This window comes from Metarhizium album (assembly GCF_000804445.1).
Source record: "Metarhizium album ARSEF 1941 chromosome Unknown scaffold_23, whole genome shotgun sequence".
Lineage (NCBI taxonomy): Eukaryota > Fungi > Ascomycota > Sordariomycetes > Hypocreales > Clavicipitaceae > Metarhizium > Metarhizium album.
In genome coordinates this window covers 232,276-254,310 of record NW_024467597.1, presented here as the reverse complement: position 1 = coordinate 254,310, position 22,035 = coordinate 232,276, and the positions used below count along the sequence as shown (strand labels likewise).

At 55.1% G+C, this 22,035-nt stretch overlaps 7 protein-coding genes across 7 annotated transcripts; 4 read left to right on the top strand and 3 right to left on the bottom strand.

Moving 5' to 3' along the window:
- Positions 1–121: 121 nt before the first annotated feature.
- Positions 122–2,175, top strand: MAM_06730 (AMP-dependent synthetase/ligase; the record flags this gene model as incomplete). Its single annotated transcript, XM_040825528.1, has 3 exons — positions 122–128; positions 193–947; positions 1,036–2,175. 3 exons carry the CDS (start codon positions 122–124, stop codon positions 2,173–2,175), a joined length of 1,902 nt encoding a protein of 633 aa, XP_040676519.1.
- A 634-nt stretch (positions 2,176–2,809) lies between these two features.
- MAM_06729 (regulatory protein ral2) lies at positions 2,810–6,055 on the bottom strand (the record flags this gene model as incomplete). The annotated part of the gene is made up of 1 exon (XM_040825527.1): positions 2,810–6,055. One exon carries the CDS (start codon positions 6,053–6,055, stop codon positions 2,810–2,812), a length of 3,246 nt encoding a protein of 1,081 aa, XP_040676518.1.
- A 2,037-nt stretch (positions 6,056–8,092) lies between these two features.
- MAM_06728 (uncharacterized protein) lies at positions 8,093–9,257 on the top strand (the record flags this gene model as incomplete). Its single annotated transcript, XM_040825526.1, has 3 exons — positions 8,093–8,394; positions 8,475–8,841; positions 8,898–9,257. 3 exons carry the CDS (start codon positions 8,093–8,095, stop codon positions 9,255–9,257), a joined length of 1,029 nt encoding a protein of 342 aa, XP_040676517.1.
- A 3,346-nt stretch (positions 9,258–12,603) lies between these two features.
- MAM_06727 (uncharacterized protein) lies at positions 12,604–14,166 on the bottom strand (the record flags this gene model as incomplete). Its single annotated transcript, XM_040825525.1, has 1 exon — positions 12,604–14,166. One exon carries the CDS (start codon positions 14,164–14,166, stop codon positions 12,604–12,606), a length of 1,563 nt encoding a protein of 520 aa, XP_040676516.1.
- Positions 14,167–15,099: 933 nt separating this feature from the next.
- On the top strand, positions 15,100–16,325 carry MAM_06726 (uncharacterized protein; the record flags this gene model as incomplete). Its single annotated transcript, XM_040825524.1, has 2 exons — positions 15,100–15,911; positions 16,082–16,325. The coding sequence occupies 2 exons, from the start codon at positions 15,100–15,102 to the stop codon at positions 16,323–16,325; spliced, it is 1,056 nt and encodes a 351-aa protein (XP_040676515.1).
- Positions 16,326–18,004: 1,679 nt separating this feature from the next.
- Positions 18,005–20,331, top strand: MAM_06725 (Major facilitator superfamily domain, general substrate transporter; the record flags this gene model as incomplete). Its single annotated transcript, XM_040825523.1, has 2 exons — positions 18,005–19,746; positions 20,235–20,331. The coding sequence occupies 2 exons, from the start codon at positions 18,005–18,007 to the stop codon at positions 20,329–20,331; spliced, it is 1,839 nt and encodes a 612-aa protein (XP_040676514.1).
- Positions 20,332–20,484: 153 nt separating this feature from the next.
- On the bottom strand, positions 20,485–21,282 carry MAM_06724 (uncharacterized protein; the record flags this gene model as incomplete). Its single annotated transcript, XM_040825522.1, has 5 exons — positions 20,485–20,551; positions 20,618–20,654; positions 20,696–21,016; positions 21,083–21,107; positions 21,199–21,282. The coding sequence occupies 5 exons, from the start codon at positions 21,280–21,282 to the stop codon at positions 20,485–20,487; spliced, it is 534 nt and encodes a 177-aa protein (XP_040676513.1).
- Between the last annotated feature and the right edge of the window lie 753 nt (positions 21,283–22,035).

Sequence of the window (22,035 nt, the reverse complement as noted above, 5' to 3'; positions counted from 1 at the left end):
GCGAATCACCTCGATACTTGAAGTTTTTGGGGGAAGCCGTGGATTGTGGCGCCTTTGTTTTGCTTTTACACCCTCAACAAGCCATCGCTGCGATACATAGCAGTTTGTCATTTTGTCCACCATGCCCCGTTAGTATCTCACATCGAACCTACCAGTCCCGACCCTTGGTCACGTACTAACCGCATGTTGCAGTACCTCTTGCTGTGGCGGTTCCGGCCACAGCTGCAGCATTCGCCTACGCCAATGCCAGAACCTCTCTCTGGTACGACTACCTTCTTTTCAAATCAGCATTCAAGTCAGCCAGCCGAGTCTTCCTCCGCCAATACCGCGGCAATCTATCCGTCTTCCACATCCTCGAGGAACGGGCCAAGCACTCTTCCACAGCCAACAAGGACCTGCTCGTTTTCGAAGGCCGCCACCACACGTATGCCCAAGTTTACGACAAAGCTTTGCGCTACGGAACCTGGCTGCGAAGCAATTTCGGCATCAAGCCAAAAGATGTGGTGGCCATGAACTTTGAGAACTCGGATATCTTCATCTTCGTATGGCTCGGACTGTGGAGCATTGGTGCCAAGCCAGCCTTTATCAATTATAACCTGACGGGCAAACCGTTGGCGCACTGCGTCAAGGCGTCCGGATCCAAGATTTGTCTTGTCGATCCCAACGTGGCCGCCAACTTGACGCAAGATGTACAGTCCGCCCTCAGTGACGTCAAATTTGTCTTCTTTACGCGCGAACTGGAAGCCCAGGCGTCCGCCACGGCCCCCGTTCGCGTGCCGGACTCGGATCTGGTCGAGGATGACTTGTCCAACCTGGCTATCCTGATTTACACCTCTGGAACCACGGGCTTACCCAAACCTGCCGTAGTCTCGTGGGCAAAGATTATCGCGGGAGGCACGATTGTAGAGACGCTTCTCGCTCGCGGAGGCAAAGACATCATGTACACGGTTCGTCTCTTTTTGCCGCCATTCACGCGCTGCCGTCTTGACACTTGACTGACAAGAGCAAAAAAATCAATGCTGTGTCATTGTATAGTCCATGCCACTCTATCACTCCGCAGCGTCCGTGCTGTCGTTTTGTTCCACCATGCTAGCAGGCAGCACACAGGCCATCGGGCGCAAATTTTCCACCAAGGTATTCTGGACCGAAGTGCGAGAATCCAACGCCACTATAATTCAGTATGTCGGCGAGACGTTGCGCTACCTGCTTGCCGCACCGCCCCAATACGATGCCGGCACCGGCGAATGCATGGACAAGAAGCACAAGGTCACAGCGGCGTTTGGCAACGGTCTCCGCCCCGACATCTGGAACCAGTTCAAGGACCGATTTGGGGTGGACACCATACTCGAGTTTTATGCCGCCACGGAAGGGCCGTTTGGCGTGTGGAATCTCAGCCGCAACGACCACACGGCGGGTGCGATTGGCCGCAGTGGCCTCCTCTATGGCGGCTTGCAGTCGCTGAGCCTCTCGGTCGTGGAGGTGGACTGGGCGACGGACCTGCCCAAGCGCGATGCCGAGACGGGTTTCTGCACCAAGGTCAAGCCCGGTGCGCCCGGCGAGCTCATTTGCAAACTGGACCCGGACAACGTCTCGAAGCGGTTCCAGGGATACTACGGCAACGAGGGTGCGACCTCGTCCAAGATCGTCCGCGGCGTGTTCAAACCGGGCGACGCCTGGTTCCGCACAGGCGACGTGACCCGGTGGGACGCAGAAGGCCGCATTTACTTCGTGGACCGCATCGGCGACACGTTCCGCTGGAAGTCGGAGAACGTGTCGACGGCCGAGGTCAGCGAAGCCGTCGGCCGCCACCCGTCGGTCCGCGAGGCCAACGTCTACGGCGTCGAGCTGCCACACCACGACGGCCGCGCCGGCTGCGTCGCCATCGCCTTTGACAAGACGCCCGACCAGACCGTCCTCCGCAGCCTGGCATCCCACGTCAAGTCTTCGCTGCCGCGCTACGCGCAGCCGCTGTTCCTCCGCGTCCTCGACGACGTCGGCGGCGCGGCCCAAACCACGGGCACCATGAAGCAGCAGAAGCACCTCCTGCGCCTGGCCGGCGTCAAGCCCGGCAACAGCACAGCCCAAGGCGAACTGTACTGGCTCCACGGGGACACGTACGTCCCGTTCCAGGACGCCCAATGGCGAGAGCTCGAGGCCGGCCGAGTCAAGCTCTAGGTAAATAAAGGCAAGCATCCCGGTTCAGTGAGCAGTGTGCACGCCGTCTCTGTGCTCGATGCGTGGCATCTCTCGGCCGCGTGAGCTCCAAAGGCGCGTTGTGCGGTTGGCAGTCTGTTTTTGTGTGGCAGAGCAAGACAAATTCTTGCCAATCAGTTTTCTTTCGAATCATTCTTCATCCTACATAGCATAGACTACTTGCTACTAGTGCGTGTTTTGCAGAACCATACTCTAGACTACATCATGACCCCTGTTGAGTCACGCTTGTTTGTGCTGCCCTTTGCTTCCTTGCTGTCGCGATGAGACGCCGAGACTAACTGAGACGCGGCACTCAAATTCTACGTGTCCGTCTAAAAAAGGTTACATACATACGCACGCACATACATGTACACATAACACACAGTCATCCCACTCCTCTGCCCCATTTCCTCCCCAGTCTACTACTGCACATGATGGATACAATTATTCCCCGACCCAGCCTCACAAACACCGTGATTCAACACACCCTCATCAAGTCGTTGCCTCTATGAGTGGTTTTTTTTTTCTTTTCCCTTCTTCTTCATCCATCAAGCATCCCAGAGGACTGACTACAAAGGCTCATCGCGCATAAACATGGGACGTGATGGTCGCACGCCTATGATCCCGCAATACCCAGCCCTACGCGTTGTCCGCTCGGACCCGGTTGGGCTGCTGCGCCGTAGGCCGGATTCCCAGCAGCGTGGGCCAAGGGTGTCGCGCCGCCGGTGCCCGTTCTCTCGCGCATTCTTCGGCCCTCCATCAAGCCTCGGAGACCTCGCTTCTGCAGGCCGATGACGCTGCTGAGCTCGCCGTTCCAAATGAAGCCGTGGTCGCGGTCGCTGCCGCCAACCTCTGATCCCCATTCCGACCCGCTCACGCTTGTCGAGGCCGAAATCTCCCCGCTCGACGGCCGGACAGACTGCGGGACGCCTGTGTTGATGCTGAGGCCAGATGTGGCAGCAACCAAGTCCATCGCAGACTCGTTGGCGGTCGTGCCGCCGAGCGAAAAGTCCGTCACGGAAATTGGCGATCCGACTGGGTCGGAGCCGCTCACGGAGAAGTTGGGGTTCAGAGACCCGTCGATGCCACGCCCGCCGCCGGCAGCCATGGCCGTGGCATTGAAGACCGCCGCAGCATTTCGGCTGTCCAACAATCCGTGCAGACGCTCCACCACGGCCTCGAGCAAACCATCGACGCGGTAGGGTCGTGCAATCTGCAGGAGCGAGCACAAGATCTGGGGAGTACACAGCGGTGACGACGGTGGCGGCAACGAGCTCGTGTAGAGGAAGTGCAGAAGTGCCTGCACCGTCAGATGAGTGTGCGGGAGATAGAGGCACCGTGGCCTCGTGCCTGGTGGCAGCGACCGCGGAGTTGGGGCAGCGTTGACGGCCGCAGGATTCATGTCGTCGCCTTGTCCAGCCGCGCCGCCAGGGGACCCGGCCAGCGTGGTCGAGCCCGAGAGAGCAGTCCCCGCCGACAGCACGCTGCCACCGCTCGACGAGCTGGGAGGCTGTGCTGCGTCCCTGGAGTTTGGTGTTATGGTCAGGGCCGACATGCGGAGAGGGTTGCTCGACAATCCCGATCGGAGTGTCACGGCGTCGCTTCCATCCCGCGTGGCCGTGCCTTCTCGCAGAAGCTGGACAAAGTACGGCCCCCATCTGCGCGACACTATGCGGGAGTTGACTGGTATCCGCTCGCCACCGATGCACAGAATGTCCATATCCGTCAGCTCGCGCATCGCCAGGGCCTTCTCTCCCAACTCCTCGCTGGCTCTCGAGTGCAATCGACCACCGGCGGTGTAGCCCGCTTTGCGTGTGAGGCTGAGATTGGGTCCAGAATACGGACTGCTCGCCGAGATGAAACCAGACATGGGACTCGTCTTGCGAGGGTTGTCGTAGAACCCAAAGGCCTCCAGCTCGACCATGCACACGTTTGAGAAGTTGATTCGGCGGTGGTTGTAGTCATCTACCAGGCTTCGTTTCCGGTTCCCCAGAATGACAAACGTGTTGCGTCGATTCCACAGGACACCTCGGTTCCAGCTCCCCTGGCTGAAAACACTGCCGCCAGCGTCGATGCGGCTCCACGTCAGGGTGCGCAGGTCAAGGGCCCAGAGCGCATATTCCTGCTTTGACGATGTCAGATATGTCCCGCTGACGACAAAGTGCGTGTCGATTACACCGCCATTGGGAAATCGCAGACCCGGGGGTGAGTAGGTCCCAGACATGGGCTTCTCCACCAATGTCCCATCCGAGGATCGAATCTGCAGTTCGAGCTTGACGTCGAGAAAGTTGTAGTTGGAGTAAATGAGCATGGACGAGCCAGTCTCGCGGGCCTCGCCACTTGCGCCTGTCCCGTCCCCTCGGTGCGAGCCACCATTCGGGTACGTCTTGCCAACCTTGGAGGTGACGGACGGAAGGAGAGGGGCAGCGACGCTGCGATATGCGCCGCAACTCTTGCCCAACGGTTGCGTAGAGGTCCATTTGAGGCTCCGTAGGTTGAAGACGCTAATCTGCTCGATGTAATGATTCGCGCCGTCCTGCCCGCCCACAATGACCATTTCTGCACCACCAGATCCGTCGATGTTGATGCCGATTCGGCCTTCGTTGGGGTTGGAAGATGACGGGTTGTGTTGCAGAGCGGCCAGCGGAGCTCGACTCGAGGAGAAGGAGGCCGATGAGGGCAGAATGCAAGCGCAATGGGCATATCGACCCTGGGGTGCGTCTTGTGCTGGCAAATAGGTCCACCTGCGCGTCTCGACGTCATAGATGTATATGTCAGACATGACGGAGACCTCGGGTTGCTGTTGCTGGTCCGTCGTCGACGCGGTCTGGGTCGGGTTGGAGGCAGGAGACATGCCACCGTAGCAGACCATCTTGGTGTCGCCCAGGAGGCACATGGAATGAAAGTATCGCGGCGGCGGCACATCCCCCCCGGTTTCCAGCCTCGTCCAGTGGCGTGAGATGAGATCCAACTCATAAAGGTCCGCCGTCAAAGGGGCAGGCCGACTTCGAGAAAGAATCCGCCCGCCAAACACGTAGAGTTTGTCTCCAAGGATTGTAGTGGTGGCGCCGACCAGCGGAGGTGGTTCCCGACCCGTGGTGCGATGAACGTTGCACATTAATCCCGACAAATGCGTCGAGGACCCTTGGGCAGCGGTGCCGGGGGGCGCGGCCGCGGCAGCTCCGGCCGGCCTCCCTGCCTGGCCAATAGCCGGTGACGGGGTCCCCGAGGCAGGGCCATTACTTCGAGGCGTCAGTCCGGCTCTGTTGTCGTCCTTGGCATCATGCTTGAAGGAGCTCGCCAAGCTGCTCATGCTGCTACCGACGTCCGGGTTGTACTGGTCGTGGGCGGAATGCATGAGGAGGCCCGATGCCGCTGGGCTAGCCGAGCCCATTGTGCTTGCGCGGCTGTCTATTCGAGACTCAATCCTTCGCAGCTGGGGGCTCTCCCCGGGGTCGTCTTTGCCGGCTGGCGGCGGCGTGGCAGAGCCCGATTCGGGTGGCGTCTGGGGAAGTGGTTTTTCAAGGCTGTCTTTGAGACTCGGCTTCCTCGCAGGCTGCGGCCTGGACGTGGGCGAAGGCGACGATGACCCCGGGCCATCCGGCAGAGACTGCTGGCCTGTTGAAGACACGATGGAGGCAGTTCGAGTCGTCAGGTTGAGCAGAGAACGCTTGCGGCTGAGCTTCCTCGCCGGGGAGTTTGACTGGGCACCTCGATGTACTCTAGAGCTATCTGGGCTGGCACGATGGGGGGTCGTTGCGTGCCGATCGTCTGGCTCGGCTTCGGATGCCGAAGAAGGGTTGCTATTCGCACGAGACAGCGGGGGTCTCTGGGAGACGGTTAGTCCTGGGATTAGAGCCATTCTGCGACATGTGCCGGAGCAGCAGGGCACGCCGAACGAAGAGAGACGGAGCCGTGCTGTGTGACGTGAGGTTTGCGTTTCAAGGAGGAGGCAAGAGGGAGAGTCCTGTATCATGGCCAGTCTCGGCAACAGTTTCCCGCCACAATGTGTGTATGGATCAAGATGGTCGAACTGTGCATCGGTACCGTCCAGGCGTGCTCAACAGAGCAGACACATGGCACAGGAAGGCCGCTCGGGGGATAGAAGCCAAACCATGTCTTTCCCTTGGGCCGAGAGATGAAGAGTATCAGGCCAGCGAGCCAAGGGCAGCAGTCTCGGCAAAGTCGAGATGAAAACTAGGATGTCGAGCTTGCGTTGAGCAGGCAACCCGGCTGGCTAGCTGGCCCTGTCAAACCAAGCAAGCAGCTGTGACGGGACGAATGCGGGAGGCGAGGCTGTCAGGATGAAGGAGAGGCCGGGCGGAGGTATTAAAGAGGAGAGCGACCGGGGTTGTGCATCAGATAGAGTAGTTTGGGTTTATGACGGATCAGACAATGGGGCCAGCAGAGGGAGAAAGAAGCACGGCAACAGAGCAGGGGACCGGGGGGACCACGTCGGACACGACGGTGGCTTTGCAGATGAATGGAAGAAGCGGAGGAGGAAACGGACGAGGGAGGGCAAAAGTCAAAGCGGGAGCGGAAGCGAAGAGGGAAGCGACAACGGTGCGGCAACGGCAACGGCAACGACAGCGACAGCGACAGCGGCAGCGAGCGCAAACCAAACCAAGCCGTGTCAAGCGGAGAGAGAGAGGCAGCCTCCGACACAAGGGACGGCAGGGGCCGACGGGAGAGGGCAGGACTCTGCGCGGGACGAGGCAATACAACAAGGAACATGTGCACGTACATGCAGTAGTTTGAAGGTCTGGATGGAGACGGACGGATGCGACCGACGACGCGGCTGCAGGAGTGCGCGAGAGGAGAGGGGGCCGGAAAGAGAGCAAAGCGAGTAGGACGGGGCGTGTGCAGGATGCGGTAGGCAGAACTTGAAGAGCAGCAGCAGCAGCAGTCGCCGCCGTCGTGGTCGTGGTCGTGGTCGTGGTCGTGGCCGTGGTCGTCGTGGTCGTCGCCGTCGTCGTCGTGGGATCGGATCGAGCTGGCTCAAGCACGCAGGACGCAAACGTGGATAATGGCCCGAGACGGTGGGGGGCGGGGAGGGGGGGTCAAATCAAGAGACTCGAGAGCGCGACAAGAGCCGCGCGAGGCACGAGGCACCAGGCACGAGGGGGTCGGTCGGTCGGTCGGTCGGCCTGGCTGTTGTTGGTGAGCTGCGTCGAGATGGATGGTGTTGCATTCGTGCGTGGACGGGTGGGTGGTTCGATTCGCCGGGTCGAGCCAGCGGCTAGCAGCAAACTGACGGAGTCGAGGTCGAGGCGGCAGCGGGCAGCAGAAAAGGGGGCACCGAGCACTTGGTGACGAGGGACATTGGATGCAATGGCCAGGCCCGGGAGTGGACGAGTACGGAGTAGGGGGGGGTGGGTCAGGGCAGGCTTGCTTTATGATTGTTGGTTTTGGCTGCAAGTCAAATTGGTACGGAGTACTCCGTACATGCGGGAGACCTGGCTGGAGTGGTTACGGTTCCACTACGAGCCATGGACACCACGTGCAAGCCAGCGTCCTTGGATACTTTAGTTTGTACGAAAAAGTTCCAGTACCTCGTCAAGAAGTAACTCATGGGCATCCACGTCCGCAACCAAGCTACTTAGGTACTTGGTGGTATTCATTCGCTTCATCAGCAAACAGCAAACTTTAAACGTCCAAAACCCCCTCGCCCAGCCCGTCTCCTCAACCCGTGGCATTAAAAAAAAAAAAAAAAAAAAAAAAAAAAAAGCCGTCACGCACTCGGTGTCAAGTCACTTCGGCCCATTGCGCCCACGCTCCCCAAGTCAGCAGCAGCAACAATTGTATTAACCAAACATACCACACCGGGTGTGACTTGCTCGATTGCTCCAAACTATCAAGAGCAATGTGCATTTTCCAGCGTCGTGGGTTTCTCCTCCTCATGACTCACTACTACACTGTACGGAACGAGGAGCATTCTGCAAGGGAAGTGGGCGGTTTCGACATCTGGGCCCAGGTAATGACCTTCATCTTCAACGACGGACGCCGGGCACCGGGCATGTGCGCACCCCAGAACTGCCCCTGGGTCCCGGCGTCGCCCTGGTCACAATCCCGAAGCCAGCTCGAGGCCTGGAGGGCAGGCCAGCATCGGAAGCTCCATTACCCCAGCAACTCGGTGGCCGTCCACATGACGCTCGGCTTCGGCGAGACGTTCGTCTACCTCAATCTCCTGTACTACGTGAGGTAAGAATCCCCTTCCCACAGCGGTAGCGGTCGACGGGGCTCCCAACTTGCCGCCGCCGCCCCTGCTTACGCCTTGTCAGCACCCTCATGCTTCACCGCGAGTACTTCCCCTTCCTGCCGACCCCGGAGTCGGAGCCACGGGGTCCAGTCGACCAGCCCATGCTGGGGGCGCCCGCCCCCGAGGGCTGGTGGGACGACAGCTCCCGACTCCTCTTCGGCGCGGCAGAGCACATCGCCGCCATTCTACACGAGGCCTCCGAGTGTGGCGTGCATCTCATGACGCCCTTTGCCGGGTTCTGCGCATTCTCAGCCGGCTACCTCAACCTCTACGTGGCGAAATACCCCCGAATGAACCTGGGCCGCAGCCCGCGAGCAAGCGACTGTCTCAAAATGTGTCTCGACTACCTGGAAAAGTTTCGACTTGTCTGGAAAATCGCCGACGGATGGGTAAGCCGCCCGCAAGCATGACACGACCGTGGCCACCGTTGCGCTAACATTGAGAGGGCGGCACGCGCAAGATCAAAACGATACACCATGCATCCGTGCTCTACGAGCGAGCAACCGAGGACCGGACACGATACCAGGGGCGCACACGAGCAGACTTTGATACTCTACACCAGTCTGTCCACGAGTTCCGTGTCGTGGATAGATCCGACGCGCATACTCGGGAGATTCGGGGCGCGGAGCGGCCCTCGGCGCAGGCGACTTGGCCGGTTCAAGGGCACGAGCACGAGCACGAGCACGAGCACGAGCTCGACACTAATACCTTGTTGAACCAGCTTTTCGCGGAAGTCAGCAATAACCTCGACGAGCAGGGGGCCTGGTCTCAATGGTGGCCGGCGATTGATCAGGTGGATCTTTAATGAGCTGCGTAATTACATCCGGGGTTTTTTTTTTCGTTGAAGCTTCCAATGAATGAGTGACGACCTTTGATTTTTTTGATTTTTTTTTTAAAAAGGGCTGTAATATCTGGTTTTCTATACATGTCCTATTTTTATTTCCCGGTCTAGAAAAACAGTCAACAGATAATGCACCTCTTCATATGGCTCCCCTCCCGTCACCGCCAACAAATGCATACCTGTCGCGTCAACCATTCGCCGTTTCTCCTTCCAATCACGCCTTTGCAAAGACCTTTCTCGAGTTCATCAGGCGAACAGCAAGCATAAAGAGCATGCCGACAAAAGGCGCCACAACCACGCCAAGAGGACGTTTTTTGAAGCAGCTAAAAAGGCACGTAAATGGCGTCTGGATTCTGTACTAGATCTACTAGAAATTTGGGACGAGAAGGGTGTACATTATAGGCGAAGAGGTTAATAGCGTTATTAGGTTGAAAATTGGCCCGCCTTGGTGTCCGGCCCGCCTTGCTGTCGAGCACCACCTTTGGTGGTGAGGGCTTTTGCTAGCCGAACCACATAAAGTGGGGCGGGCACGATTAGTGCTTGACGACCTAAGGTCCGATGCAGCTTTTTTTTGGACGGAAAAAAAAGCCTGGTCTGATGTATGATGGCCACATGTCCGCGCAGCCATGTATGTGAGCGTACATGACTACAATATTACAACATTTACGGGCAAACTACAGGCAGAAAACACGCGAGGGGCAGGTCGGTTTGTGATATGGATGCAAAGGGCATCCTCTCTCGCCAAGCGTGCATCTGCATGCATGTACGTACATATGCATGTATACATTTGCCGCAGTTGGGTTTTGTGACCTCGAGGTGCTCCGTACAGAGAGTTCCATGGAAATCCTCTCCACTCCGAATCCAGAGCTCCTGTCAGCAAAGGGAAAAACACCACTCACAGATGTGACTTTACCATGCAACTGTCCGATTCCCGCTACGCGACACCCTCCCTCGCTTGAATCGTCTTCTTCTTCCTTTGTAATCGATATTGCAGAACAAGATAACGGGAGCGTTTCCGAGGGTTCGCAGAGCCACGCCGCCACCTGCGAGAGTCTGCCAGGCTTCGTTTGCAATATACCAGACACCAGTGGCCCGTCCCTCTTCCAACAACTGCCATGCTTTTTGTCGGATGAGGAAGGCCGGTGGCTCCAGGACCCTTCCGGGACCCTGCTTGAGTACCAGTCGCTTTCTGCAGATCTGAACTGCCTGGGTAGTTGGGCTCCTGGTGCAGACTACTTGTAACTCCGCCTCGGCTCAACTTTGACAAGCGAGCATTATACCCGGTCGGTTCAAATAAGTATTCTTTGCCTCTCCCTGCAGATGCAGCTTGCGCCTGTGTGGTGTGAAATACTCGCGCCATGGCTGGCGGTCTTGCACGCAGTGGACAACCAGCGTCAGTCCGTACTTGGTTTATTTTCCTTGGAGTGTCCGCTCGGATTGTCACCAACTTGGTTCTAGTAAGTCTGGCTGATGCAAGGTCGTGCAGTTGTTGCCAAGCCGGCTGCTCGTCACGGCGAACACGGGCAGGGGCCTGCGCGGGTGTGGCGAAATGATGATGTTGCTACTTCACAGCTCGGCCCAGTATGGCAGTTGACGTCTTTGCGTGTAGTTATAACGTCCACGTCAATATTACCACTGTCGAGGCCATCGTGCCAAGACTGAACTTGAACTGGTGCATCCGTGAGATGGATGGTACGGAGTAGGGGAAAAAAGTCCCTGGCCAGGGCACACAGTCTACAACGTTGGTGGGTGACGAAGTAACCGTCGACTTTGACCCCTAGGTCCTCCGTATTGTAGCTTGCGGCTCGGGTTGTAGCCTCGTAGGTCAGTACCTAACTACATGGACGTTTGTTGACCCGTTCGTTGACTTTGTTTAGGTGTTGTGTGCATCCCGATTGCGCCTCAACTGCGTCACCACTCACCACCACCCACCCTAGACTTGCCAGCCTTGGGGCCATTGTGAGTGAGCATCAGCCACGGCGTTCCGTGTTGGCGGTCGGCCTTCCTATTCCGACCTCTTGGAGCGCGGGGGGGGGCCAAAACTGATGCCAGATGACGACGGCTGTGCCCATCAATTCAATCAATTCATGGTTTCATAGTTGCGCGGCATTTGCATCCCGACACCCGCGGCCAGCCACAGCCCGCAGGTGAGTGTGTGCCGTGCTTTTTTTTTTGTTGGGCCGAGAGAACCGGCGCGGCTCCCGGCGTTTGTTTAGCTGCTTCGCCTGGCCCGATTCTCGAGAACCCAACAAACACACCCAGACACGCGCGCACACGGCAGACGCGGAAATCCTTTGGCAGATGGCGCATGCCCCCGCTTACGTGCTCCGTACTCCGTACACGGCGAGGATTCGAATGTGAGGACGCCGGTGACCGTTCCTGTGTCCTTGTGCCGTGGGGACTTGATGTGTTTCTTTTCTCTCGAGGTTTGGCTTGCTTCGCGAATCAATCAGTCAATCAATCAATCGTTCAATCAATGGCGTCGTTCTTCTCCCTCATTTCCGAGATCCTGCCCATGATCATGCCGGCCGCCACACATGTGACGCGGGCCAGAGATTTAGAGCCCACGTATCCTACTGTTCAAGGGCCCGTCATCGTCAGGCATGCTGTTTTGAACAAGTGCGATAGAATGTCTGCTACAGGTCAGTGACATCAGACGTGCCATGTTTCACGTCCATGCTGTATGCTCGGCCTTGTCACAGTACTAACATTCGTACATGTGTACCATAGTTCTCACCGTTCGACCACACTCCGAAACACCAGTTCACCATCACAGTGAACAAGGTTCGCATCCCTTTCCCCCCTCTTCTTCCCCTTCCCCTTCCCTTTCCCCCTCATCTTGTCTGGCCTGGGGGCGTGCATGTACACTGGTGCCACCGTTGGCTCCCCGTCCTGGCATATCAGCATAGCCCAAGTTTCCATTACTAACATGAAATACACACGCCTGCAGATGCAATCATGTACACTGTCTCCGGGGCAGCTTGTCTGACTGTAAATGAGGGCTTCCAGTCGGAGCTGATAAATCATGACTTGGGTGCTGGAGACTTTGCCTTCATCCCCGCCTGGACTGAGCATCAGCTTGTCAACAAGAGCCATGTAGATCTTGTCTGTGTCGTGATACATGGCGGACCGCGCCCAGTGGGTGCTACTCTGGACGGCTGGGGAGGCGAAGAAACCACGTCGGGCAAATAGAGTAGTCGACATGTCTCTCGCATGTTCGGTAGGTAAAATTCGAGGCTGGCTACGGCTTGACCTACTCCGTCTCCCTTGATACATCGTCCTTCCATGCTGCTTCAGACTGACAGGTCAGTCATGTAGTCCGAATAAGCTCGACAACTTTCTCGCGCTCGCGCCTTCGGTCAAAGACCTGGGCGTGGTCCAGATGGGGAAACACCACAACTCGTACACCGTCCACAGCACACCCACCGCTGCTGCTGCTGCCTTTGGTGGCCTCGGAACCTTCTGGGACACCCATGATTTGTGGACTGCTGGATAAATATCGTGTGACTGCCGCCGTGTCTACAATCAAGTCTCGTCCAGACAAGCACACCGCGACCCTCTGTGCGCCCTTGCAATGATCCTGCGCAGTCTGCTGGGTGGAATCTAATACTAGATCCTCCATCCAGGTGATATTTTCCCGCCAGAAGAAATGCCGGCCGAGGCACAGAGCTACTCCCAAGTCGGTACTAGCAAAGTACCAAAGCTGCCATTCGTTCGCCCGCTTCGGCGTCCGGCGTGTGAAGTTGTAGGCAATGTTTGGTAGGTGTAGAAGGATCGTCACGGGATCAATGAGCACGACGGACTGGATCCTTCTTCTCAATGACGGCGATCGCAGCATGTGAGTTGTGGGAACCGACCCGTATGAGTGACACACCAACGTGAACCTCTCCCAGCCCTGGTGATGGTCCAGAATTTGCATCGTCATGTTCAAGAGCTCATCCTTTCGAGGAGGCGGGTCCGTAAGTCGGAAGGAAATGGGAAGCATCTCTGGCACAAGTATGCTCGTACTGTGGTCTGGAGCCCAGGAAGTGCGCAATTGCATTATGAACCAGACATATGTCCATAGCCCTATTCCGATTCCGTGCCAGAAAATAACGGATTGCCTATTTCTGCTATGAGTGGCATGCGGCAGAAACCAGTAGCCAAGCTCGGGTGCGGTCGAGCGACGTTTGGCAAACAACTCCTGCGGGCGTGGAGGAAAGGTCCTTTGAGCGACATCAAATGACCTGGCGTAGTAACGAAACCCGTGCCACACCAATACGAAGTGTGTAGCTTGGTCGACCAGGAACACTATGAAATACCACAGTAGACATCTGTAGGCCGTAGATATGCCGTCTAGTGTGAGACGCAAACTTTTGGCCGGACCTCGTCCCTCGCGCAGGGGGTGACCAAGTCGTGCTTCTGTCAGCGTGACGTACTCGTTGACCTCATTCCAGATGTCCCGATCAATGGTTGCTGGGTTGTGATTTTTCACTTCCGTGTCGAAGAACGCCCACAGGAAGAAGTCGCGCAGATTGTCCCGACAAATATCTTCCAAGTCGGCACCAAGGAACCACCAGCGCAAGTATTCGGCCAGATGAGGCGTACATGCCATACAACTGTCGAATAAGCGTCTCCGCTCAATATGCGACAACGGAGCAGGATGGTTTGCCGCCTCCTGCAATCTCCGCCTATGTGGTGTATATATCATGAAGAAGAACAAGCTTTCTGCTGCTAGCAACAAGGCCACCACTGCTGTGGTTAAGTCGGTCCACGGGAAATCTCTTTTCAGAATCCTGTAGAGAAGGCATGCGACGTATGAGACTGGAAGATATCGAAATAAAATTATGGAAATGCGAACAAGTATCAGCTCGCTCAGAGACGTGCCGATCATTGTGTTTGATTCTAGCGCTTCAAAGTTGACCGAGGGCTGTGTTCAGATCGTGGCTCTTGTATGCAGTGAGATGCCCCCGGTCGAGAGATGTTGGGGATTGGCTCACCCTCGATGTCCCGGCCCAAAGGATTGAATATGCATGACTACTGCGCCGAGACTTGACAAAAAAATTGCCACACTCGTAGGAAACTCGCTGGTTGCACGAACTGGCGAGGCGTGACATTAATGGAAAATATTTGACCGAGACAGGGGTCGAACCTGCGACCTTCTGATTACAGGTCATCTTGACTGATGACGTTATCGTAGTCAGACGCTCTGCCATTGAGCTACACGGCCTCTTTTGATCGTGGATTGTTGAGTGCTGCGGCATTATAGCGCAATATAAATTTATTCGAGACGAAAATTCTTTCCAGAACTAACTAACACCGTGTGATGTTAACCAGACTGGTTTAAAAGTCCACCTGAGGCAGAACGCATATCGCACATGGCAACGTGTCTCGTGCGAAACAACATGGCGTTATCAAAACGCCAATATGTGTCGGATATAGCAACCAGTGTTGCCTCTTTGACAAGAAAGAAACTGGAAGTCGATATATTATAACAACCCTGAGTCAATGCTATTGCGCAGCCTTATCTGAATCCGTCGCTCTCAGTAGCGACGTACCAACTTAGTTAGGTTCTCGCTTGCCGTTGAGGGCTTCTGTTTCCGTCCAATAGCAACCCGGCAACCGGACGGTCTGGTTTAATTTTGGCGCCAGTCTTACTGCAAGCCAACATTGGTCGACGTCATGCCATCCAGGAATTCTCCAGCATCCACCCAGAGCTTTTCCCACCCAGAGCTTTTCGTTCCTTAGCCGAAGGCGAAAATTCTCCTCCCATGTTGAGAAATTTGTCTCTTTCACAAACGGAGCTCGCTCGGGTAACAATCAACCCATGGCCGACAGATATATCTTGCGTGCAACGGCTGGTCCAAGCTACGATACCGCCACCCACGTTGAGGTGCCGGTGAATAGACCCGAGCCAGTCCGAATCCAGAGTCCCGGCGCAGATATTGAGCTGAATATCAGAATCCGAAACTATGGCGGTTTACCTCTGGGGTCACCCGCATCGTCTCCTTACTTTGACACGGCGCCGCACGCCAAGAACAACGACCAGTACAGCATATGCTTTAGATTCAAGCCTCTCAAGCCCCCTGTCGCCGTAGAGAACGGCGCCCTCGCCGGCGGGGACGAGACTGACGAGGCCAACGCCAGCTCAGAGCCAAAGCAAGAGGGGATTAGCGGCCACGACCTCCAGTTCGGTAATGACTTTGATCGTCCTATTCGAGATAAGCTACCTCCCGGCTTCAACACAGCCATGGGAATTGTTCGGTGGTGGATCGACCCCGGCTTGGACGGAGATGCCTACGCTGATAGACCCTACTTGTATGGCCCTGCCTTGAGCTCTTTCAACACCATTCACATTGGTTCTGGAGAATGCGCAGAGGAGAAGGGTGGCCTCTGGTTCGAGGAAGGCGGCGATGAGGAAGGTATGGAGGCTCGTCGCTACATCGGTGCTCCCGAGGACAGCAAAGCTCGTATGAAGTGGGCTTTGAAGGATGATAGCAAATGCAAGTGGATATTCGAGTATGGAAGATCATATGGATTAGACTTCTTCAATCCGTATCTCGATTTCGCCAACTTGGCCCTAAATTTGCCTGGCTTTCAGCTGCCAATCGTCAAGTACTGGGATGGACAAGGTCTGAGGTAAGAAGCGGCTCCGCATCACCCACACCATAACCCGGCTGCATATCTCTGCCCGTCAATCTCCGTCGGCAGTACTTGGCTGTCTGACTGTCCACATTTTTGTTTGTTGTTCCTGCATTGTTGCCGTTGCGTTGCTTTAACAGAGGCTGTAGGCGCTCACACGAACTCAGATACGTCTTACGTAACAAGCAAACAGGAGAGACATACCTCGTCGTCGTATTCACAATCCATCTCAAAGACGATGTTAACGAGGATGGCACGCTCAAGGAAGGCGCTGCTGATCGAGTGGCTGAAAGGGCAGACAATTACGACGCTAGACAAGAAGGGCTTGTTAAGACGCAGGTTTTACAGCAAGCAGAGGAACAGGCTCCTGGTGGCGTAGTTGAGGAGACATGTGCAGATGATGTTGACTGAGCCACAATTTCCCTTTCCATCAGATAGAGCACGCATCTTGGAGGACCACCTATCCCTCACGGGTCTTGTTGGGACTCTCAGGGAATGATGGTGTCGTTGTTATTTTTTCGAGGAGATGCATGTAATATGAATTGGTGTTTAAGAGCCGCCGGGTACATGCTCACTTAGACGGGGTTCCTGGAATAAACACATACCTATCTACATATTCCGGTAATTTGGACGCATAGGTTTACCTGCGCCGCGATTTCACGGTGAAGTCGATTGAAGCTGGGTCATAACCTGCGGCGGATCCTCTCCTCAACGTTGGAGCGACAAAATGTAGAGGGCCAAGCGGGATTACGGCTCGACGAAGCTCGTGGTTATTAAACATGGAGGAATCCGCTGCCGCACTACAAATTGGAGAGTAGACCTTTGAAATCTCAACAGTAAAGTCTATATAATTCCGCCGCCAAGTTGAATAGCAAATGCTTTCAAGCGGGACCAAAGTGGTGACGTACATGCCAGGCGTCTCCTGGGCAGACGCCCATCTTGCCGTCAGAGTTCCTGGGCAGTGATAGGCTCTGCGGCAGGATGGCAGCTTTTCATTCCTCTGGCCAATATTTCAAAGGATATTGACCGCAAAGCATGAAAGTGACAGGACCGCAGGGTCGGGTGGCCAATTTAGCAGAAAGGAATGCCGTGAGATGAATTTCACAGTAAGATAACTCTCACCTACCGACGGAGAGGCCGTGGCGGGGAATACAATTGACGTTGCTTAACTACTTCAGGATTGCCTTCGACAGTCGTCACGGGTAAGAGTGGTCGGAGACCAGCTACCAGAGATAATGAGTGATGGGGCAGCCATGGGCATAACAGACGCACGATAGGTTGGAGTCGGTGTGACAGTGAGATCCGAGAATCGGCACTCCTTCCAGTTTTCCGGTGGGGCGGTGCCAAGCATGCCTCGTTGCCCGCATCGCGGGATGTGCAACAGACTCACGAATTAACCAAATCACCGTCCCCTTGCAGAAATCACGAACAAAGGCATTCTCACCGATCTGATGAATGTAGCTCGCAGTAGTTCCAACGACTCTGGCCATTAGGCGGGTTCTGAGGTGAAACACAGTTAGAAGGTGACGACGGGCTTGAATTATTCCTCACCGAGCTAGCATTTTGCCAGACGTCGAGCCCAAAGAAGTGGGGTGTGGAACAAGTTCCCCGCATGCCCCGAGCGGGTTTGTGAGGAGCTCGTTGTTCCCGAGCACTATTCCCGGCGCCATTTACGCTACGCACATCATCCTTTGGGCTTCCTACTGTCCAATGTGAAGCTCAATTTTGATTCATTGGGTCTAAATGCGGAGCTTGAAGCACCACTTCTTATTTCCCTCTAATGTCCGTCATCGCTCCTCGAAAACGGGGCTTCAGTTCCTCCGAAATGCAGAATAAACCGAGAGCCCCGTCGTTGGCCTTCCCAGTCGAGGGATGGACGTTTTCACTACATGTCGAGGCTCAGGCGTCGACCGGTCCCCGGGTTGATATCGAACGTCAAAGTCTGTGTCTACGTCTGATTTGATTTCAGCCAGCTTGCCCGAGGATCGCCGCAACCTGACGAGCAAACATTTGTTGGATCTCCCTCTCTCCTCTCTCCTCCTCCTACTCCCCCCCCCCAAACATTCATTACTTCCATCAGCTCCTCGGTTATGGAGACTGGCAACAGTATCGACGAGCAAGATCGTTGCTCTTCCGATTGCACCACAGATCGAAACTTGAATCCTGGCTTGGGTGAAAAGCAGGCGGCCACCGTGCCCATCGATGGTTTCGCCAACGTTGATGGCACCAGCCCAATCACATACTATTACCTCTCCTTCGACACGGCCTTGCCAACCGTGCCAATGCCGCAAAGAGATGTCTGCCCGCCATGTCCTGACTTGAGGCCGTACGTGTCTCCGCTCAGATGGAGTGCAGCTCGAAAAAATGTTTCCCTGGCGCTCTCGTGCATGGCGACGTTTCTCACCGCATACACGGCGGGTTGCTATCTGCCTCCGGCTGCCGTGGTTGCCCGGGACCTTCAAACAACCCGTATCGTCACAACGGTCGGCATGGTCACCTTTTGTACAGGGTTCGCCTTCGCACCCATGGCATTGGCACCCATCTCGGAGATCTGGGGTCGCTTCCCGGTCTTCATCGTTGCCGGCGTGGTATTCGTCGTCTCTCAGGCCACTTGTGCCGTCACGCCTCACATTTCAGGGCTTCTCGCCGCACGTTTCTTTGTCGGCGCCGGCGCCTCTGTGTTCAGCTCCGTTGTTGGCGGTGTCATTGCAGATCTCTGGGACAAGGCAGAGCGCAACACGCCCATGGCGCTGTTCAGTGGCTTTGTTCTGGTTGGAACCGGAGCCGGACCACTTGTCAGCACAGCCTTTATCAAGCGGTTTGGACAAACCACGCTGGCCTGGAAATGGACCGTCTGGCATCAAGCGATACTGGATGGCGTGCTCCTTATCTTGTTTATCCTCTTTTTCAAGGAAAGTCGCGCCTCAGTCCTCTTAGCCAGAAAAGCAGACAAGCTCAATCAGTGGTATGAAGAGCTAGAATCAAAGGGAATATATGGCGTGTGTCTCCAAGCCGCTTCTGCACCGCCGGCAGTTGCTCCCTGTATGTCGTTCCGCAATACGTGCATGCCCTGCGGCGCAAATACATTCGACCAGGCTCCCAATCAAGGACACGGCAGTCAGGACCGACAATTGCGCATTCGCTGGGTCGTGAAGGGAGGTGAACAACGTCCTCCAGTCTTCAAGCTGATGAGTATGTCGGTGAGACGGCCCTTTCACATGCTCTTTACGGAGCCTGTCGTCTTTTCATTTTCTCTCTGGGCGGCGTTCTCCTGGGCCATCCTCTACATGTCGTTTTCTGTCGTGCCTTTTCTATACGAAACCAGCTTCAACCTTTCTAGTCGCGTGTATGGAGCCATCATGGCAGCCGCTGTGATCGCAACTGCACTCAGCATCTTGCAGCAGCATCTGCTCAAGCACCCGCAGTGGCGTGTCCATGAAGAAGATTTCAAGTATTCAGACTCGAATTTCTGGGCCTTGATGAGAAAGCACTTCCCATCTGACTCGCCCGAGGCGAGGCTCTACTTTGCCTGTATTACGGCGCTGTTCCTGCCCGCGGGCTTGTTTGGAGCCTTCCTATGTCCACAGTATATGAATGGCTACGCAGAAGCTGTAGGTCTCGGCTTTGCCGTCTGGGGCATCTATTCCGTCTATCTGGCGACATTTAACTATCTTGCCGACTCATACCAGAGTTGTGCATCCTCGGCCTTGGCGGCTCAGAATTTCTGTCGCAACGTCCTCGGCGGCATATTCCCACTCATTGTACAGGCAATGTTTACCAATTTGGGAGTCAATGGTGCAGGGGTCATGCTAGGTGGTATTGCCACGGTGTTGTCCGTCATCCCCTGGGTCCTGCTTTTTTCTGGTCAGAAGATTAGGTCACGGAGTAAACTTGCAACTGCGAGTGCCACATAGTCCAAACTCTTATCTCGGTGCTTCATACTTACCGACCGTGCCTCAAGTCTCTCCAACACCAGTAGAACAAGGTACAGCAGCCTGGAGCAGATTTCTTGTCAAATAACATCATCCTGGTCTCATATAGTCGTGAAGAAATCGCAGGTATAGACATTGTTCAACTATTCGAGACCTTGGGGCATAGAAGAACTCTCAATCTGGAAAGGCGTAGACGAGAGGCACAGATTTTGCATAGCGCGTTATGGAACATAGCTTAGTCAAGCCGTCATAGTATTATGAGCTGTTTAGTTGGCGGAAACATCTAGCTTCCCCGGGTGTCCACAAGCCAAGGGCATCGCCGGTCCGCGAATGCACCGTAAGCAAATGTATACATTCGTTCTCCCTTGCGCCTGCTAAATTGCAGCAGATCCACTAAGAAAGACGTAGATCTTGTAGAGAAATTCTTGTTAGAGCTTATGAATTTGAGTTACCTCAGTCTAGACAAGTCCGGGAGTCATCTGTGACCGAGACCTCTCAGAACCACTGGTATGAGAAAATACCTCCAGGTAAAGAGCACAATCCGTTCAATTTGGAACAGCACAAGACTTCCATGTTGTTTTTATCCTTGAACCTTTGCCAGAACCCTATATGGCCGTAATCTAACGCCCCTTTTTTTTTTACTTCGATTTAGCCTTCTGTCGTTGAGCCTGCTCAAAAATCCAGTCGTTCAGGCCGTTTTTGTTTCTGCACAAGGGTGAATCAGTCGGTGACTCCCGGATGTCTCTGGAGCAATGAAATACAAGCGCGTACCTTGCAATCTCGATAGCGTAGAACTGCATTCGCGGAACTGGAACAAAGAGCACTGTCAGTCCTACATCCTTCCCGTACCTCTAAGGTGAGCGAAAACGATTGGTGCGTCCTCACCAAAAATGGTAGTGTCTTCCTCATATTCGGCCTTGGCATTATTGCGCACCATGGTTCCAAAGTTATAGTCGTCAATCTTCTTTTCGTAGGCCATCATGAAGTTCCTCCAGCGTTCCTTGCCGTCCTTGCTTTTCATCTCATCTTCGTCGACCGTAGCGGCAGGGTCGAATTCAGGAAATGCCTCTTTGAGATGGTCATAGATTTCATCGTCAATCTTTGTCAAACGCAGAGTCGAGCCCTTGACCTTTTCTAGGATCGACCAATAGGTTTGCATGTGCTGGACAACTGCAAGAGTGAGGGTTAGCGGCCGTTGCATCTCTGGGGAGAGGGGGTCTGCTTGCGCATGCCTACCTTTGACAGCGAATTGCTTCTCCATCTAGCAGTACACGTGGCTACACGGTCAGCGAGCCTGATCCTCGAATTAACGTGGTTCATCACAGCTGGGTTGCGTGGTGACTTTGACGCACATCCTCCATATTTTGGGCATCCTGCGCATCGAAGTTGGCCGGTACGCGGCCCCCTGAAGTGGACATTCTCTCCATGGGATCCATTGTGAAGACGAAAATTGGGTTGTCTTGCTAGCTTTCTGCTTCGATTTTGCATGAAACAATAGTTAAGTCGTTGGACTGTTGGAGCAGATGCAATGTCTTCCCGTCGTTGAAAAAGCCAACGTGGGGGTTAGGACTGGGACTTTTTTGCCCTCTTGTGTGCGGGGCATTGTCTTGACTCTTTGTTTGGTGCATGTTTTTGGTCATGACTGGTCATGACATCAGTTGAGAAGCTGTGACCGTGCCAGCGACGATTTAGCACTGTAAGATTGCACCGTGGCTCCGGGGTTGGTTGACTTCTTCGCTCCTCACAAGTCACGATGGATCGACGGCAGCCAAAATATATCCGACCCTCAGTTCCCTATGCAGCTGCCATGGCTCCTTCGACTCATGCTTTGTCTTGTACCACACACGAGTTTCAGAGACTAGAGGCAGACAACACCCTCGCCTCATTGTTGCAGTTCTACTACGCCGCGGGCATCCATTCAAAGAGGTGACCAGTCCCGACCGTCGGTGTTCGGCAACGGCGATGCATCGTTTCGAGAGCTTGTATCACATGGTCGGTTACAAGTCGACATTTGGTTTTCCAATAGTCTGTTTGCCATGTGTCAAAGCGTCGTTCCTTTCTTTGTTTGCTTGACCCGTCGCAAGGGGCACCATGTGGTGAACAATAGTAGGCAACTCCAGAGGGACAATGCGTTTATCTCATTCAACTTTCACCTCGTCTTGTAGTAGCGTGTCAGTGCATTCACAAAA